At 30.9% G+C, this 21416-nt stretch overlaps 1 protein-coding gene across 4 annotated transcripts in view; it reads left to right on the top strand.

The window, feature by feature from the left end:
- LOC140434852 (5-hydroxytryptamine receptor 1-like) overlaps positions 1-21416 on the top strand; it is a 1076278-nt gene that overhangs the window by 736860 nt on the left and 318002 nt on the right. For all 4 annotated transcript variants that reach the window (XM_072523427.1, XM_072523426.1, XM_072523428.1 and 1 more), the window contains 3 exons: positions 3573-3906; positions 11789-12018; positions 17677-18050. In XM_072523427.1, the coding sequence (XP_072379528.1) occupies positions 3873-3906; positions 11789-12018; positions 17677-18050 (638 nt within the window). In that variant the 5' untranslated portion in view covers positions 3573-3872. The remainder of the gene's footprint in view (positions 1-3572; positions 3907-11788; positions 12019-17676; positions 18051-21416) is intronic.

Below are 21416 nucleotides of genomic sequence, written 5' to 3'. Positions count from 1 at the left end.
AAGATCGGGGAACATTTGATTACAAATCCGATGGTACAGTTATTTGCGTCAAGTGGAATGACAACGCTGCAGTTACAATAGCAAGCAATCATTTCTCCATCAGTCCGCTCCAAAATGCGACAAGAAGAGTAAAATCTGAAAATAGAAAAGAAGTTCCACAACCAAATTTGATCAAGAAGTACAATTTTGGAATGGGTGGTGTCGACCTTTGCGATAGAATGTGTGCTAGTTATCGTCCAAGATTAAGATCAAAAAAATGGTGGTGGAATTTATTTTCTCACTCCTTAAATTTAGCGGTGGTAGCAGCATTCCGTTTCTACCAACACGTAAATCCTGAAAGTACTATAACTCATTTGGATTTTCGAAGAAATGTTGCTATGGCGCTAATCAAAGTTGGAGCAAGCTCAAGAAAAAGAAAAGGTGGTCCAACTTGTCCAGTTCTTAGAGATATACGATTTGATGGAATAAATCATATTTCTAAAAGTACATCACAAGGTAGATGTACTGTATGCCAAAGAAACACACGCTTAGAGTGTACTAAATGTGAAAAGCGTCTACATAAAAATTTTTGTTTTGATAAATATCACTCACCTTGCTAACATATTATTTGTAACATTAGATTTATAGTTTTATTTTAAATTTTGTTAGTTTTGTTATAATATATGGAATAAAATATGTTTTTACTGCAATGATATTACTTTGTTATATGTTGTGACTTATAGATGCCAACGTTCCCATTTTGGGAACATGGTTTTTTTGTCAAAAACAGCATTTTATTTTTTTTTTCACAAAACAAAATTATAAAAGATATCCCAATAACATCTTTTTTATGGATAGTTGAAATTTGTTTACAGTTTTTAATGATTCGGCGTTTAAAGGGCTAAATAGGTTCCGAGAAGCACTGATAAACGGAACTAAGGACATGTCTAAGGGGCTAAGTGATGTCTCATATAGAGCTGATACATTAGAGAAAGAGTACATACGACTTCAAGTGGAAACGACTTATAACCGTGCAATGGAATATGCAAAAGAATATTCGAACACATACGAAAAAATATTAAATCTTCATTACAATCATGAACACTTCATAGATATTATAAAACCTGGACAAATAGAGTCAATCATTTCGAATACTACAAGGTTCCTTCCACAAGGAGTAGATTTAAGAAGGCAGCCAATAATAGATACGGTCGTACAAAATGAAGAAGGAGACGTCGTCATTATTGGCTATTTCCTAATAATTGACAACACTAGATACAATCTACTAAGAGTCACAGCTCTTCCGTTGTCGGTGAGAGGTGGTGTTTATTGTGCGCTCGTTGTTGGTCCTAAGGAATCTACTTGCAGTAGATTACAATAACTTACATTATTTTGAAGTGACATATGAAGATAAAGGAAGGTGTATAGAATTAAACAAAGGAGAGTTGGCATGTTCACCAATGGAAATCATTAATATGGATACTCATCCAAACTGTATCTTAAATGAATTATATGATAGAACTACCAATACCACTTGCAATATAATAGAATACACGATAAAGGAAGCCAGTTGGTTGAAAATGAGTACACCGAACCTGTGGTTAGTCATTCCACCATATGCTATAAATTTAGCTATAATGTGCGATGGTTCTCGATCTGAGCATATAATCGATCAAACGAGTTTTATAAAACTGTCACCGAAATGCGTTGCTCAGAATCGAAACATAACGTTACTCACATTCAGTAACGGATTAGAAACAGCAATTGGAAGCTATTTAAAGACTCCCGTCAGTCCCATTGAAGAGCTTATGCAGAGGCCAATCATAAGGCAGAACAACATTCCCAAACATAATATGGGAACAGACGTGGAAAACCAGTGCTAACCATCAGTGGATTCCTCATTTAACCACGGGACTAGTCACTTTATTCATTGTTATGTTGATTGTCATTACATGGAAGGTAGTCAGATATTTTCGAAACTCCAAGAGAGCCAGAAAACAAAGGCATCAAGGTTCAAGGCATCCAACCTCATCCAGTGCCTCGAAGACATACTTTATCACAACCAAATTTAAGTAGTACTTTAAAGAAAGCCCCTCCTAGATCAGTTTCACTTGAGCTTAGATTTGAATAAGATAGTTTAGCTAAAACATAAATTCTAAATAATCAAATTATACGCAGCACTGCTCGGGTGAGATAATAATTCAAAAACCGAGTGAATTAGTGTTATGATTATGGTTATATTATTATTTTATATTTTGTATGTTTTAAATATTTCTATTGGTCGTCTGTTTGTTTTTTATATAGTGGCCAATATGTTCAATCACAAATTAACCCCTTAATTTGTAATCTCACATTATTCTTAACTTCTTAATCTATTATAGTTTCACCGTGTATAAGTGACATTGTGAAAATGATCTTGAGTAATATTTTAATAATTAAAGTCCATTCACCTGTTAATGAATTGTCGAATAATATATTGTTTCTAATTGAACTTCCTAAGTGTTGCAATGATGGTCTAGATTAAATTGTAATGTAAGCTAATAGTTCAAAAGTTGGTTAGTATCATAGAAGCAATAACCTCTGTGCTGAGGTATGAAATATTTGTGAAATTATAAATTGGGGATTTAAGCTCATTTGAACACAGTCAATCATAAGTAGTTACCTAACGAACATCATATTGTGTAATTACCAGTAGCTGTCAATAAATCAACACTTTTACTCCACAACTTCAACCTTTTATTATACCTATCATCGTCGATCGACAAGAAGCGGACAAAGGGGCATTTACAAACCTATTCGAACCTCAAATCTACGTTCGAATCTTTCCCACACTCTGATCAAAAGATATCGAATTTTTACCGTGTAGTTGATACAAATTGTACTTAAATCATTGATTTCTCGTAGTTAATACAAATTGTATTTACATAATTATTGATTTGGCGCTTGTAATTGTCATTGTCGGTGGCTTTAAGTGTTGTTTTTGTTTCTGGTTTATTCTTTACAAAAATTGCTCACAAATATTTTTGTCCAAAATTATTTTAGCTACATTTCTTGTTTAAAACATTTTTTTCTGCGGCGTACAGATTCTTGGTAAATCATTGTTTTCCGTTCTACTTTCCTTCCTAACCACGTGAATGTGGAGGCTTTTCAGCTCTTGGATCAGCATGGAATAATAAAAAGACTCAGTAAAACTTTTTGTGTAGAACTTTTGAATAACCTTATTGTAATATTAAGTTTAAAAGCAGAGTAATGTGGGTATTTACTGCTAAGTTAAGCCAATTGTAAATCTTTCTAAATATCCAATTAGGTGTTTTATTCGAAAAAAGGCTTTAGTTCATAAATATACACAATATACAATTTGTCTCAATAGAAAAATAGTGATATCGTTAATAAGATATTTTTCTATTTTTAATTAATACTGATAATTATGAAGTTTAAGGCGTAAAATGAAAAGCAATTATAATTGTGTCAGACGCTTTCTCAATTTTAACGAATCTTATATGTTCTTAGAGTAGATTTAAATCTTACACCTCTAATTTATATTTTTTAACGCACTTAAATTTAATTTCATTAACAAATTGAATTCTTTTCAGAGAAAACCTCTACACCGCTTTTCTTAAACACGCTTGCCAGAAAGATATCGCTGTAATTAATCATAGAACACGAAGGAGACAGTAAGGCACGGAACGTAAGCTACGTAGAACGACCAGAGTATTAGGAAAATAAAAAAGCGAAAGAAATTCCTCGGCGACTTTTAGGAAATAAATACGAAAAAAATTCAAATAAATTATGAAGTCGTTGAGTTAAAAATAGACGGCTTCTGGAGTTTTAATTTTTGATATGAATATATTCCGAGATTGTTTCTTGAAATTCAAGGAGAACTAAGGACACTGATGCATATTCAACAATGGCGTGAAGGTTTTCACGGTAAGTGTTTCGGAAACATTTTTTGCACAAATAAATATTGGTTTCTATTTAATTACTAAAGAAGAAATAAATAAATATTTTTTGTGTTGTTGTAAGTTATAATTGTGGAGTTTTTTGTTCTAAAACTATGTCCTTACATTTGTTGTGTTTTTGTTGTTAAAAACTGCTCGTTCTACTGTAAATTAGCTTATTGTATCTCTTATATTCATTTAAATACAAAATAATAGGTATATTAGGTTCTAAACCTGACATTTCTTTATAAGTACTGCTCTCTTGGTTATTTGTTCTATCTGCTGATTTCAAGGAAGGTTCGAGTTTAATGTTACCTTAAGATTTTTTACTGCACGCACCAGATTAAAATTTGCACCAGTTGGGCTTGGACGACCCAATCCCCTAAATTCCTTCTTCTGGTAAATTTCGTGATTTATATATCTGGAGCCTTATGTTAAATGTCACATTTGTTACTACTATTAGAGCCTGTTGCAATCGATCCCTAAAAGTTTATTAAATTTGCCGTGGGCTAAGATGACCAGGCGATCCATATTGCCGAAGACGTGATATCTATTTCTGCTGAGTTTAGCTTTCAGCCCATCCGTAAACAGGTTCCAAAAGTAAGCAGATAAGACTTTTTTTATGTGGACCGTCTCTGGCCACCTGTGCTATCGCTGTATTCCACAGTAATTTTTCCTATATCACACGGCTCTTCAACATACAGTCTGTGATTGCTTCTTTTGTCAAGAAATGCTCCTAACATCACCTCTTGAGTTTTCATATTTCGCTCTCTGTACGAACTGGTTTAGTATCATTTACTAGAAAATAGTTACTTTATGCGCAGTTTTATCAAGCAGTATTTTTAGTGTCCATGCTTTTCGTATGTACACTAATCCTAAGCTAACCTGTAGTATCATACATAAACTTTTGTATAGAATAAGTGATGAATTCTACCGTTACTTGATGGAAATTCATTTTATATAACAATAATATACTGAAAACTTTTGTTTTCAAAACATCTACAAAATTATTCTATTTTTGGTATGCGTTAACACTTAATAGTCTTTAACTGAATAGTTGAGGAGGGAAGAAATATTTTTCTTAAGTTGGTCATTCAGAATTATGTCTTTATTTCTAATTTGTTAATTTCCATAAACGGTATTAAAGATAGCTTTATTCCTTTATTCTAAATGTAAAGAATTTGAAATCCGTGATTAAAATAACGATTATAGTCTAAGGTGAAATGCGTACGTAGAATCTGGTTTTCTATTATTAAAAGCCTTTTGATGTTCTGCTTTTTGTTTGTTAACAGTTCTACAAGCTTGACTCATGTCATTTTTTAGGCAGTTGTCATAGTTAAGTTTATATACATCACTGTGTTAGTGCTTTTTCTTTTGGCTCCTGTTATTCATATTATATTTGCCTAAGTTGTTTTTTCTTCTACAAGCTAGTGTTATTCCTTTCTTTTTTATGTATTTGGCTATTCCTGGATATCACCAAGTGCGTTCAGGTGTTTTTCTCCATTTTGAGTATATTTTTGGTAATGCTAGATATGCCTCTTCCACGATTTTATTTTTGCCCTTCTTTATCTACTGCTGATCAGTTGTGTGAAAGCCGAGGTTGGGATTTAACTTAACCAATAAACGGTAAAGTGTAGTCTGTGAGACAGATGGGATTTAAAATTTCTTTGCTTAAAATCCGTAATAATAGATACGCCTCTTAATACGTGACTTTATCTATTACTGGGGGATTAAATAACCTGATTTTTAAAATTATTCATTTACGTGTTTCTAAACTACATATATATTTCTACAAGGAAACTAACTCTCTATATTTAAATTTAATTATATACCTTTTATCAAGCATTTTAACAAATTATTTACATATATATATATATATATATATATATATATATATATATATATATATATATATATATATATATATATATATATATATATATATATAAATATGTATATATATATATATATATATATATATATATATATATATATATATATATATATATATATATATATATATATTGTTATGATTCATTTTATCCGCCAAAGATAAAATTAAAATTACTAAATAGACCATCTAAATAAATTTTCAAGATATCCTGGAGAGTTGTTATGCTATGTAAAATTAAAAATAATATTGGTTTGCTTTTAATATATTTCAAATTATAAAATATAATAATTCAAAATATTTCAACTGATAAACTATGAAAGACATTTCAAAGAAATGAAAGTCCATTATCTTTGGATTACCTGTAGTAAACCAAATTTAAGATATGCATAAATTATTTTCTTTGTAAAATATATTTGAGTGAACGTAGTGAATTGAACAATATGACCGGGTTTTCCAAATGGACTTGTACAGTGAATAAAGACAATAGGGTAGAATTTAGAAATTATATTTTTCCGTTAGTTTTTAAGAATTTGTAGAAACGATTAACATGTTAATAGTTTTTAGGAAAGTTATAATTGTAGTTAAGGTTGTTGTTTGTTATCTAAATGGGGATAAATATGACGAACTTTGATTGGCAAAGAGTGAAAAAAAGTGGTAGAGATAGATGAATGAGAGTTTAGCTAGATTTTAAAGAAAAAAAAGATCATCAGTTGTTTTCCAAGGGTGCAAGGCGAACAGTCGTTGTTCTTTGGCGGTTGAAGAGTGAATGTTTGTGAGTTTTCGTGGACTAAGTGTATCCTGACGGAAGCTGATCCAGTAAAATATTGTAAGTCATACTTTTCTACTGATATATTCCAAAAGTCACTGTTCAGGCCGGAACGAGAGATTCAGTTTATCGAGAGGAGAAGAGACTGGCATCTGTTGAAGGACACGTGCATCTGAAGGAGATCATTGAAGACGAGAAGCTCGCAATAATTTGTTTAAGATTGCTGATTAACTAGGGAACTGCTAAGAATCGATAGTGTAGGCTACAAGGAACAAGGATTTGGACAACTCATCATCAGAGAGATAATTATTTTCCATTCGTCAATATTTTTTTATCAACAAGTTTTTTTTTATTGCTTTAGAAAGGATAGAAATATTTATCAGGTCATATAGAACAACAATTTTAATTTGAGATTTTTATTTATGTAGTATATAACATTAATGTTTGAAGTTTCACGTACGTAGAACAAAATTTTGATAATAATTGTATGAGATATTTTTTGTTTAAGATATTTGAGTGTGAATTTTATTTCAATATATAATTTTGTATCATATATGTTTATTATTCCGGTATTCCTCAGACCTTACCTATCACATGTAAAGTATAGATATTGAAGCACGAATATAACCCTGAGATAAGAGAATTAAATAGTGTGATAAAATCATAATTGCATCATTTAAATAAGTTTAATTAATTAATTAATCAGCTAATTAATTGCTTGGCGCATCTCTGACTTTTAATATCACATTAATATATATATATATATATATATATATATATATATTTGTTTTTAAATTACACTATACATTTCAATATGTGTTAAAAAAACTTAAATTATCGACATTGTTGGATCGTCAATAGACTTCAAAAAACTATTTTATGATGCGACGAAAGTTATGTAGATGTTTCTGACTATAGTTGTTTAATAATTATTTTTAGAGTGTTCAATACTTCTAAAATTTCTTCTGTCGCCCGTAAGGCATGTCTCTTTTTGTTCTGTTTCCTCACATATTCATTTCTTATGCAACCCTCAGTACTCTTAAATCGTTTTTAATATTGTCTTTTTAACACACATTCTAACACATTCTAAGTTTTCTAACAACTGACCGTTTGAATGTAGCACTTTAGTAATTGTAAATTTTAGTACACCAGAGCAACTTATAACAGTTCAATTAAATATAAAGTCTTGAGCACTGTGAATCCAGTTGTGCTGGATGTGTTTGATTTCGTCCAACCATCTTGTTGAAGCACGTCTTTGATTACAATAAGCATCATGTCTAGGTCCTGATTCTAAAGTTGTTTTGGTCCATCCTGCATCTCCGTTTCTGGTAATATGACCTGTCTAGTTTTATTCTAGCGTTTTAATTCTTTAACTGCGTCCATAACACCAGTTCTTTTACCAACTACATATTTGGTTTGAAACTTTATATCTGGGAGATATATTATGATAGACGTTATTTTCTTTATTACTTCTCTTGTAAGGGTCAGTATTTCTATCCCATACGTTAGAACTGAAAGCATACACTGTTAAAGACCTTTCCTTTCAAGAACATAAGGGTATCTGATCTGAAAACTTCTCTGTTTTCCATAATCTCCCCATGTAAGACCTATTCTTTTGTTTAACATTGTCGTTTGTTTGTCTATTTCTAATTTATTCTCGTGGTCAAAATACTTAAATTTTTTTGGTTAGTACAAGGCTGGTCATATATTTTATTTTAGAAAAGTTTATTTAAATGTTAACTTGTGCACAAGAGCTCTAAAGGTCTTAAAAAAGTTGGCATGCATGATCTACCCGGTCTGTAGTAAGGACTGTGCCGTCTGCAAACTTCAACTTGTTTAGAAATTCTCCAAAGATGTTGATTCTCATCTTTTCCCAACTAATATTCCTCGTAAGAACTCTGCAAGAAAGCGGTGAATAGTTTAGAAGAGATGGTGTCTCCTTGTCTGATGCCCATCTCCAAGGAAAATGTTTTTGTGTCACCATAGTACAATCTGACTGCAGCTGTTGTGCTATTATATAATGCACCTTTAAATCGAGCTATGCTGAACCGAGATAAGTTCTTTCCGAAAAAAATGGCTATCTGTATTCTTCAACTTTCTATATCAAGGACTTGTAGGTAATCATTATTTCCAAATCCACTTTTAAACCCGGCATGTTTTAGTGATTGGTAAACATAAAACTTAGATCTTAGTGTGGTAGTAACTGCAATGGGCAGAACGGGTTTTTTAAATGGTATAGCCAGAGTTGCCCTATTTATGGGAGGAATAGTCGAATAACAAAGCACGGTTGACTTGTTGGGTGATTTAACTTTTGACGGGAACGTTAATATTTCATAACGGGAAAGCGCTTCTTTGGTGGTATTATTTTTCGATATTTACCAACAACAAACCGACGGCAAATTAGTCAAAGCGCACGTTGGGTATATTTAATGGAACAGTTTACGACAGTAGACAAGCGGTAGAATACGTCTTCGATAGAACTTCTAAAGATTAATTAAAGAATATTATTTCGGTAAGCGATATTTTTGAAAAAAGGTTTATTATCGGCGTAACTATACGTTAAATACTGAAAACTATGTCAAATTAAATGCGTCTTTAACTATGTTTATGAGAAAATATTCGCCATTTTTACCCATTACAGTGCTTATAACAGATAGTTTTTCTATTGTTGTTTTAAGTGTACTGGTCTTTATCGTTGTCCGTGGTAATTTTGTGTTTACTAAAACTAAGCATTACTGGCTTAAATATTTTGTTTTTCCAATATTTTCATATCCCCTATTCTTCTTCTTCTGGTTCCTATCCGTTTCGGATGTTGGAAATCATATTGGCAATCATGACCTTGCTCGCTGCGGCTCGAAACAGCTCCGTTGAGGTTTTCTTAAACCATGTTCTTAAATTCCGCAGCCATGATATTCTCCTTCTACCGGGTCCTCGCTTACCTTTGACTTTACCTTGCAATATAGACTGCAGCAGGGAGTAACGGTGCTGATTTCTCATAACGTGTCCCAGATATTGCAATTTTATGCGTTTGATCGTAAACACAATCTCTGGTTCCTTCTTCATTTTTTCTAGAACTTCCTTGTTCGTGATCCTTGCTGTCCATGATATTCTCAGCATTCTTTTATAAAGCCACATCTCAAATGCTTCAAGTTTTTTAATAGTGGTGTCTGTAAGCGTCCATGCCTCCGCCTCGTACAACAACACAGAGAAAACATAGCATCTCAAATGTCTCATTTTTGTATCCAGGGATATGTTGTGACTTTTGAAGATGGCGCTCATTTTGTTAAAGATATCCCCTATTATTACTTTTATATTCCGTTTTGGTAATTTTTTTTTCTGGCAATCGGACTTAAGTGTCCATCCAACCAGCAGCAAATGTGTAATAACGTTTACCCATATTAACCTATTCTATCTAAACTAACTACACTACTATTCTAGAAATTAAAATAAGGACTACAATGAGAGAGGAACTAGGATTACTTTTCGAAGCTAGGGGTCATTCAAGGTGACTCAGAGACAGAAAGTGTTGACCACGAAAAGTATGGGTAAAAACGTAAAATATATGGCGATTCAACAGAGTTAACGAGCTTAACACCTACATTTAAATTTCAAGTTACACATTTTAATAAACTTAAGAATAATTTAATATACCTTTTACATATTTAATGATAGCAAATAAAGTAGAATAAAAGTGTGGTATAATTTTTACAATAATAAACTATTAATAAGTTCCTGTCTTTCTATTTCAAATTTACTGCAAGCATAAGAAATGTGATCAAAGTCGCAAACCACATTGCAAGTGTTACAAAGTTCGGTGTTGGCTACTCCGATTTTATATAAGTGTTGAGGAAAGGTTGCGTATCCAAATTTCATCCTACATAAATGGTCATAATATCATTTTTTGTAAAATCCTAATTTTGATGCCACAAAACTGTCGGAATACTTGGATATAATAGTATGTATCGTGTAAGGTTATTAGAGCAATATTTTTTCCAACGCAATTCCCATTTTGCCTTAAAATTACCTCTTTGATATCATTAAATATTCTCGAGCTCCTAAATTGTTTTTTATATGCTGTCCAGATGTAACACTTTCTTTGGCTAAGGAATCTGCAACTTCATTCTCGCGAAGTCATATATGAGCTTGTACCCAAATGAATAATTTGTATTGACTTTTATTTAATTTATGAATTATTACTTTTAATTTTCTAATAAAAAAATTCATATCAGAAGCTATCCCATTAATTGGGTTAGCGATGCATTTAAAAACAGATAAGGAGTCACTCAAAAAGTGTAATTAATAGCTTATGCAGAAAAAATGGAAGTATTATTATTTAGTTTGAATTTTTCTTGAAAGTTTGTAAAGGGTATATAGAATGTACTTTGGTAAAGATAAAATAATGTTCTTTAAATAAAATGTTTTCGTAAAAAGCTTTTTTTTCCTCGTCCTCCTTATCTTCGGTAACGTCTCCATATTCAGGATATTTATAAAATGTTCGTTCGTTTTTATTATAATACTGGACATTCTTCCAAAAATTTTATTAAAACTGTTTAACACGTTTTTGTTTATTTTGTACACTATAAAAGCTACTGCCATAAACTTTCAGTAACAGCCTCCAGTAATGAGAAAAATGTATTCGTTTATATCTAGTGTAAAATTGCCCCTTATTTAGTTTCTTAAAGTCCTAACACAGTTAATTTATACCTATTTATTTGTATATATCTATTTGTTTCTTCTGTCAGTTGTTTTAGAGCTTGCTTTTTGAACGTGTTTCTCTCATATCAAGGACCAAGTAATTCTTTTCTTTTATTCTCCAATTTTTTTCCTTTGCATTGTCATGTCGTTTTCCTTTAAGATAATAATTGCCCCCGTTTTAGGTTTTTTGTGTATACTTTTATTAGCTCTTGGTTGCTGTTGATCCATTTCCAAATTTTTTCGCCCATCGCTATCTTCCTTTATTTACATTGACCTCTTTTCCTTGTTTATTAGGTACTATATGGGTAGTTTTGCAATTATTATGTTGGGGTAATTAAATCATTTAAAAATGTAGCCATGTAAGCTTTCAGAATGTTTTAGTTAATAATTGTAGATATACTATATATATATATATATATATATATATATATATATATATATATATATATATACTAGTTATTTAAGTACATTAGAATAAGAATATAGTAATACTTAAGTTAAATCTTTCTATTTAAGGTACAGAAGACAGTTTTCGTATGGCGACGTCTACCACTAATCTACCGGATATTGTTAACGAAACTTCAAATGTGACACATGAAGATATTCCGGGTTACAATCAAGTTGAAAGTATAGTGATCTCTCTTATACTCGTCTCTATTATTATTGGGACTATCGTTGGCAACATCTTAGTGTGCGTGGCAGTTTGTCTTGTGAGAAAGCTCAGGAGGCCTTGTAATTATCTGCTGGTAAGTCAAAAAGAATCAAAACATATATTTTAATTTTGAGTTTAAGTATATTGACAATTTTTTTTTTGATTTTTTTAAAGCATTTGAATATGTTAGATTAGAAGATATGTTAGAGTTACTTTAGTTTAGGTTAGTAGTAACTAACAAAACAACGAGAATTCAATTAAAAAAAAACTATCGTTGGAAGTAGATATCAACTCGGGCATCCTGCAGTAAGCATAGCTTAAGTCCACTATTTTTCAACATAATATTAAACAACATAATAAAAAGTTGGGCAGAGAAAAAATAAACATCCTTTGTAATGCAGATACAATTCTGACTTTAGATAATGCAGATAATCTTGCAAGCGAATGGCACAATCATTCAAAACTACGACTAAGATTTACTTACTGAGACGATATATATATATATATATATATATATATATATATATATATATATATATATATTGATTTATAGTATCAGCAATCGGTCAGGAAATAAAACTCTATTTGTTAAGTCTCAATATTTCGTCACGATTTTGTGACTTCTTCAGGAGAAAACTGTAAATTTATTAGAATAATTAATTATTATATGTAAACAAAGTGAATATTTTAATACTTACAACTATAAGAATAAAAAGTTAAATTTTTTTAGCATATCTAAATAAATGACATATTTGTTTGATTTTATTTAGGAGTTATGGTAACCGCAATAATTTATAGAGTGAATTCCCATTGTACAATTTTTAGTGAGTAGGTTAAAATAAACAATTACTATGACAGTATTATCTATATTATAAAGTGGAAAGATGGAATTAACAGTACAGAATTGAGAAAGAATCAGGAACACGATAAATTGATCTATAAAATGTAATTGATGGTATGTAGTCAGTTATTGCACTACTGATATTTAGGAATGTAATAAAATTATAGGTACAGTTACTAGAGAACGTGTCACTCAACACAAAAGTGACTGTAACATACGAAAAAACTCTTGTGCCTTAGTGGACCAACATGCAAGAAGATTATTGATATCTGTTTAGTTACTGCCAAGAGGCAGATGGGTGACAATTTGAACATTAAATTTAAGTGAAAAGCAATTTTTTTATTGTTAAATAAACTTTTTTCTGTTTTTTTTTTGACAGCAGTAAAATGTTATTTTGTATTAAATACTTTTTGTATAAATTAATTTAGTTCCAAATCTAAATATTTTTACATATCCCATTACGCTAAAAGATAAGCAACGTTATGGAAAAAAACCCCACCATCCTGCAAATAAATCAGCCTTGTCTAAATGCGCAGAAACCTCCAAGTCAGCATTGCCTGATAAAAAAAAAAGGTTTACACAGCATACCTGTTTAACTTGCAGAACCCCATCTGCAAGAAGCATACGTCCACAACAACGCACATATACTCTCTATGCATAAGAAGAAATGAAGAGCAGAAGTACGACTTGAATTATAGAATTCGGTATAGAATAAAGAATTCTATAACGGCGGCTCTACACATGGGGGCCAACGTTGGCCCCAACAGCGTTCCTCCAATGTGTGTACCGACAAAACTGTGTTGGAGCCAATGTTGGCACCAACGTTTTTATGACTTGCTCCAACGTTGGGAGTTTTCCGCGGGCTGTCGGTATTTGCGTACATATCAAAGGATGAAGAATTAGATAACCTTTTAAATGAGCTGGGACACGTTCCCCATACTTATTTTAAAAAAATCATCAATTACGTCATTACATTTAGATTGATAACATCAGTGATATGATATGTATGCCATAAAATCATAATTAAAAAGGAAAAACCGACCTGTTTCGGAATTTTTCTAATAAGTTGCCTATTATCGAAAAAAAGAATTTATTACATAATTTTATCCCTAGCTATATATAAAAATATCCTTTGTTTCTTCCCTTTAAAAAATAGGTTTTAAATTTCACGGTTAATCGTACATATGTATTTACATAGATGTATTTACATATTTAACATTCAATGGTATATAGTGTAGACAATAAAAAAGTGCAATGGGCATTAAAACAATCGTTATTAAAACTAGGTTTTAATATCAGTCCGCACAGGTCTGCACTAAATTAAATTGATTAAAAGAACAAAAGGTATTAAAAATAGAACTATTTGAAAATGAGTCATGGATTCGACCATTACTTGATGGAAGTTCATTTTATCTAACAATAAAGCACTGAAAACTCTTGTTTTCGACATTTTCACCAAACTTATTATAATTTATTATTACCACAGCTGTTTTACTGCAGTAAATGACCGCTTTAGAGTGTAATTTTCCTCGTTATGATGGATTTGCTTGAAAATTTGGATTTAGGTTCGTGTTACCCTCCACTTCACTTTAAGACATGACCCCAAATTTGCTTTTACTTGGAGTGTGAAAGCCACCCCTTCTCGGGGTTGAAAAAACATACGTTCAAAATGAATATTTGTTAGTAATTTTTAATGTACAGAGTTTTTTCACTAAGTCAATACTTTTTGAGACAACTGCCAGTGAAAATGTTCACTTTTCAAAATAAAAACCACGTTTTAGACGGTTTTGCACAAATAACTCAAAAAATTGTAATTGTAAAAAAAGTATTTATCGAAAAAAATATTTGTAGCGAAAATGTAGCTTATAAAGTACAAAAAAACAGTGTCCTTTTGTTGTCTGTAAACAAAGTAGAAAAAGAGTTATAGCTCATAAAAAGTAGGTTCTTATCTGTCAAATTACAACGTGTAATAGCAAAAAAACTAAGCACAGTTTGGTGGAAAACTTGTCTTAACTTCAAAGTATTTAAAAAAAGCTTTACTTTTGTTTTCTTTTTTTTCTAGCATTAAAATGATGCGAGTTCCAAATACAGATAAAACCGTTTCTTGGTGAAAACATCGTCAAAATCAACCCCTAATTAGCACCCCAAATAAAATTAATTGTTACCATTTACTTTACTTACATGTACTGTGTATATGAAATGTAAATTCGGTTGAAAATTTGGTTTTAAAGTAAAAAAAATTTTTGAAATTGAAAAAAATGCCATTTTTTCAAAATAAATAAAAAAGTATTAGTGGTACGCAACATCATACAAATCTTACAAATCTTACAAATCTTACAAATCTTACAAATCTTACAAATCTTACAAATCTTACAAATCTTACAAATCTTACAAATCTTACAAATCTTACAAATCTTACAAATCTTACAAATCTTACAAATCTTACAAATCTTACAAATCTTACAAATCTTACAAATCTTACAAATCTTACAAATCTTACAAATCTTACAAATCTTACAAATCTTACAAATCTTACAAATCTTACAAATCTTACAAATCTTACAAATCTTACAAATCTTACAAATCTTACAAATCTTACAAATCTTACAAATCTTACAAATCTTACAAATCTTACAAATTTTACAAATCTTACAAATCTTACAAATCTTACAAATCTTACAAATCTTACAAATCTTACAAATCTTACAAATCTTACAAATCTTACAAATCTTACAAATCTTACAAATCTTACAAATCTTACAAATCTTACAAATCTTACAAATCTTACAAATCTTACAAATCTTACAAATCTTACAAATCTTACAAATCTTACAAATCTTACAAATCTTACAAATCTTACAAATCTTACAAATCTTACAAATCTTACAAATCTTACAAATCTTACAAATCTTACAAATCTTACAAATCTTACAAATCTTACAAATCTTACAAATCTTACAAATCTTACAAATCTTACAAATCTTACAAATCTTACAAATCTTACAAATCTTACAAATCTTACAAATCTTACAAATCTTACAAATCTTACAAATCTTACAAATCTTACAAATCTTACAAATTTTACAAATCTTACAAATCTTACAAATCTTACAAATCTTACAAATCTTACAAATCTTACAAATCTTACAAATCTTACAAATCTTACAAATCTTACAAATCTTACAAATCTTACAAATCTTACAAATCTTACAAATCTTACAAATCTTACAAATCTTACAAATCTTACAAATCTTACAAATCTTACAAATCTTACAAATCTTACAAATCTTACAAATCTTACAAATCTTACAAATCTTACAAATCTTACAAATTTTACAAATCTTACAAATCTTACAAATCTTACAAATCTTACAAATCTTACAAATCTTACAAATCTTACAAATCTTACAAATCTTACAAATCTTACAAATCTTACAAATCTTACAAATCTTACAAATCTTACAAATCTTACAAATCTTACAAATCTTACAAATCTTACAAATCTTACAAATCTTACAAATCTTACAAATCTTACAAATCTTACAAATCTTACAAATCTTACAAATCTTACAAATCTTACAAATCTTACAAATCTTACAAATCTTACAAATCTTACAAATCTTACAAATTTTACAAATCTTACAAATCTTAAAAAACAATAAAAAATATGGGTTTTGCATTTGTGAACATTCTTTTTTTTTGTTTTTTTGTAAGACAAAAATTTGTTGCTCTTAAAAGTTTGCATATACTTGTGATTAGTGACTAGTACAAGCCCGTCAACTACAAGGCTGTTAAAAATAAGGGTTAAAAAATAATAAAAATGATCTTATTGTGCTTAAGAAAATCTATAAAATGTTTTTAAGTACATAATAGCTTAAAATCTAACCTAGTTATTAGTAAAAAACCAATCATATATTTTAGGATATATGAAGATATATCAGAAAGCTTAACCTGGAGCATTGTAAAATACACATTATGCTACAAAAACGCAGACATACTTTCACCCATCCTCACGAACTAATAAGGGTTGTTTCTTAAGTTGAAATAAAATAAATCATAAAATTTTGATTAAAAATATTATTGTATTTATAGTTTCAATAAAAAAAACTAAAACTATACAAATTTCTTCGTAAGGCGTGGTTGTTATAAAGGTAAAAATTATGTAGTAAGAAATTAAAACAGTAAAGAATGTAAATTTAATATCACTATATCATTAAATAATTTCTAATTGATTAAATTTACATTTATATGATTTTTTTCTAAAAGGTGTCGTTTTTACAACCAAAAAATAAAAAGTAACCAAAGCCACAAATCCAATTTTGAAGTGGAGGGTAATTATAACCTCAATCCAAATTTTCATGTAAATCAGTGGAGACAAGGTATTCAATGATATTATTTTAATTACAACTAATCTAGGGGGTGATATTTAGGGGTCAAACTGTGATAAAATCTTAAATTATGTTGTTTAATGTTATTTAATATACATTCATTTTATTAAAAGACGAATCAATTACCCGCTTTAATCTACAATTATACGAATGTTTTCTAATCGTGGTAGTTTTTACCCCTAAAAAATAAAAACAAACACCGACCCAAGTCAAAAAGATATGTGAAGGGTCGGTAGATCCTAAATCCGAATTTTAATGCAATTCGGTGGTGACACGGAAAATTACACGGTACCGCCGTATTTCACGTTCATTTACTGGACTACTCGTATTAATTAAAGTAAAAGAAGTAGCATATTTACTGTAAATCACAGTTAAAAAAGCCGATAAAATACTACTAATAGATAAAAAATAACTGGTGTTTCATGGTCAAGCCACATTTAGATCTTATTCTTTCGCTTTGTTTACAATCAATTTTTTATTCCTCGTGTAACTAATATATTTAAACATACATTTTTACTTTCAGGTGAGCCTGGCAGTGAGTGACCTTTGTGTTGCCATCTTGGTAATGCCGATGGCCACCTTCTACGAAATTAATGGCAAATGGATCTTCGGGGAGATAATGTGCAACTTGTGGGTCAGCTTCGATGTGCTCAGTTGCACAGCTTCCATATTGAATCTTTGTATGATCAGCGTGGATCGGTACTACGCTATAACGAAACCCCTCGAATACGGGGTAAAAAGGACTCCAAAACGGATGATTTTGTGGGTGATATTAGTTTGGTGTTTCGCGGCATGTATTTCTCTACCTCCATTACTAATTTTGGGAAACGAACACTCCGAAATCGGGGAAAACGGGGAGAAAAATTCAAATGTGTGTTTAGTGTCACAAGATTTTGGGTAAGTTTTATTACTTTTTATATATTTTTTTGAAAACACGACTTAGGTGTATAAGAGTTACATTTGTTAATTAAATTATTGAATCTCGGGCACGAGCATTGGGCCGAGTTTTCGACATCCTCTCTGATGTCTTCTTCAGGGCTTCCGAGGTCTTAGTGTCCCGATACCCCAGACACTACTACACTCACTAGTCACTGCACTACTACGGCTGGGACCAGGGACGGTTCATTTATACCGTCGATGGTGACGTGGCCTAGGTGGGGGTTAGGGTGGGCATTGGCGCGAGAGTTGGCGCGAACATTTCCGATAGTGGGATTTTGATTCGAGGATGGAGGGGGCGATATTTTCTTTATGAGAGGTATCCATGTGGAAGGTAACCGTATGGCGTCATCTCTTTTGTTAAGGCAATTTGGTCTTTTTTCTATTTCTATGGCTTCTCGGATAATTCTTGGTTTATAGAAGCGGATGGGGGCTATGGTTTTGGAGTTTTCAAAATCAATTTTGTGACCTGTATGAAGATGGTGTTGACCGAGAGCAATTCCGATTCAATTTCAGCTCTCGGTTCAAGGTTTAATATATAAGCTATAAACTATAAACATTTATGTCCAAGCAATATTCGCAAATTTTACATTCTTTTATATATAAAAGACACTTTAGAATTAAACAAACAAGAAAACTTATATTCAAGATAAGAAAACACCTATTCAGACATAAGAAAAATTAGAGCAGAAGTTTCGGAAGGTAGCGTGTTGGACCCGGTCCTTTATTTGCTATACGTGTGATATACCTGTATTCAAACATAATACCATTGCCACCTTTGCTGACGATACTGCCATTTTAGCAGGTAGATGACACTATCGAAAAGGCAATAAACAAACTACAAACAGCAGTTAACATAATACATTTTTGTACAACAGCATGGAAAATTCGGCTAAAGGAAAATAAATCTGTACACCAATGTTAACTTTACCAATAAAAAGATTTAAAATATACCAGTTACAATTAATAATATCCAAGTTATATATGTAAATACGGCAAAATACCTAGGTATAACATTCGATGCACAACTACGCTGGAAGGTTCATGTTAAGAAAAAAGGGAATTTAGCGTCACATACAAAAAAAGTATTGGATTCTAGGAAAAAATTCCTCTCTATCTATACAACAAGCTTTTACTTTATAAACAAATAGTATGACCCATTTGGACTTGGGGTAGCTAACTCTGAGAATGTGCTAAGAAAAGTAATATAGAAAGAATCCAGAAATTTCAGGATAGAAAGTATTGAGAAACATTGTGAATACTCCTTGGTACGTGAAGGACAGCGACCTCCATAACGATCTGGGATTAGAAAGTACTACAATTATCAAAAAAAAAAAACAGAAGACTGAACAGAAGACTGAAGAGGACAAAGTCCTTTAAATTAGTGAATTTTAGGTGACAGTGAAAAAGCAGAGCTTAGTGCTTGTGCGCGTGGTGCATGTTAACATTAGTGCGTTATTTATCTCTTTATTTAACTCTTGATTTCAAGCATCTTTAGTAATTTAGCATAGAATAAAGTTGCTTATTGGTCATTTACAGCATGGTCAACTAGCATGGCAAACTGACATATATCTTAAAAAACACCTCCATGCCTGTAAACTTAAAGAAAAAGGTGTATAATACATACATACTACCAGTTTGTACCTACGGCTTGGAGACAGTAGGCCTTACCAAAAAAATCTGCTAAAAAATTAGAAACAACGCAAAGAGCAATGGAACGAATCAGGCTTGGAATATCACTGGGAGACAAGATTAGAAACACCGAGATAAGACGTAGAACGAAGATTAAGGATATTGTGGAAGAAATTACAAAAATGAAATGGCGCTGGATAGGTCACGTAGTCCGATATAATGACAACAGGTGGACACGGAGAATTCTAGAATGGAGACCAAGGACGGCAACAAGAAACACGCGAAGACCTCAAAAAAGCTGGGTAGATGACATAAAAGCATTGGCAGGCAAACAGTGGATTAGATTGGCGCAAGATAGAGAAAGATGGAAGCAATTGGGAGAGACTACATTCAGGAGTGGATGGATAATGGTTGACAAAGAGATTGGTCATTTATGACCAGATTGTAATCGTAAATAAACAGAAAAAAATTTAATAAAAGTGTTACGCCCCTTAAAAACGTAACTTTTCTCGTCGTGTCAAAAACGTAAACGTCGTGTAAAATTTTTTTAAATTCATTCAAATTGGTTTGTTGTATCGAATATTGCGTTAAAATTATTTTCATATTATTTTAAATAGTGTGCAAGGAGAACAGCAACATTGTTTAACCAACGTCACAAAAGTAAGCAAATTCGTGACTCATTCGTATTAAAATTAGTTAAATAATTTTATTAAACGGAATAAATAGCTGGTTAATACAGTGGGTGTGAAAAATCTGTTAGGATTAAAGCGGCAGAATTAGCAATTTCAGGTGGTCTTAATTTGAAACCTACTTTAAGGAGCTGCAAGTAAAAAGTAGCCCATCAATCAATTTTCTCACGCACTACGGTTTTCAGAGTACAAAAATATTTCAAAACTTTCATACAAATACAGTTGGTACTAAAATTACATTAAAAATGATCAAGACAGGCGACTAAAGTTTTATGATACTATGACTTATAGTAATCCAAACTTTTTATTTAATATTTATTTTTCCACGAAACACATATCCAAGAGCCATTAAAACTGAACGTATGGGCAGAAATTTATCAGGACTGTATTGTTAAGACATTCATTTTGTAACAAAATTTGAATAAAGTATATCTAGAAATATTAAAGGATGCAGTTAATTCCCATTTGACAGAATTAATGGCAGATACGGGGAAGATGATTTGTTTTTCCAACCAAAAAGGAGAGCCTCCGCATTATTACGGTGCAACATAAACGTAAGGGTTATCTTAATAAACGATTTTCCAGGTAATGAATTAAACGAGTAAGTTTTATTGAACGGCCAGTAAGATTACACGATTTATCTCCCCTGGACCTTTACCTATGAGTATATTAAAAAAGTAAGACTAACAATAATATTTATGCTTCATTAAAAGAACCAGGAAGACAATAGTGCACAAATATATTCTATTAATGCCTAAAATGCTTTAAAGCATTGGTTGCAGTTTGGACTTTAAAATTGTATGGATGTTGGTAAATATTATTTTAAACATTTAATTAAATAATCCTAACTGATAAGTAAACTGTTTTAAATTATGTATTCATAATTTTTAAAATTTATTCCATGTAATTTACTTTACATATAATAAAGTTTTCTAATATTGCTGCAAATTTTGTTTTTATGTAGTTTTTAACGTTATAGGAAAAATTTTAAATTGACTTTAGCAAA

This window comes from Diabrotica undecimpunctata, chromosome 2 (assembly GCF_040954645.1).
Source record: "Diabrotica undecimpunctata isolate CICGRU chromosome 2, icDiaUnde3, whole genome shotgun sequence".
NCBI lineage: Eukaryota > Metazoa > Arthropoda > Insecta > Coleoptera > Chrysomelidae > Diabrotica > Diabrotica undecimpunctata.
The sequence above is the reverse complement of the archived record's forward strand: the minus strand, read 5'-3'. Positions and strand labels throughout refer to the sequence as shown.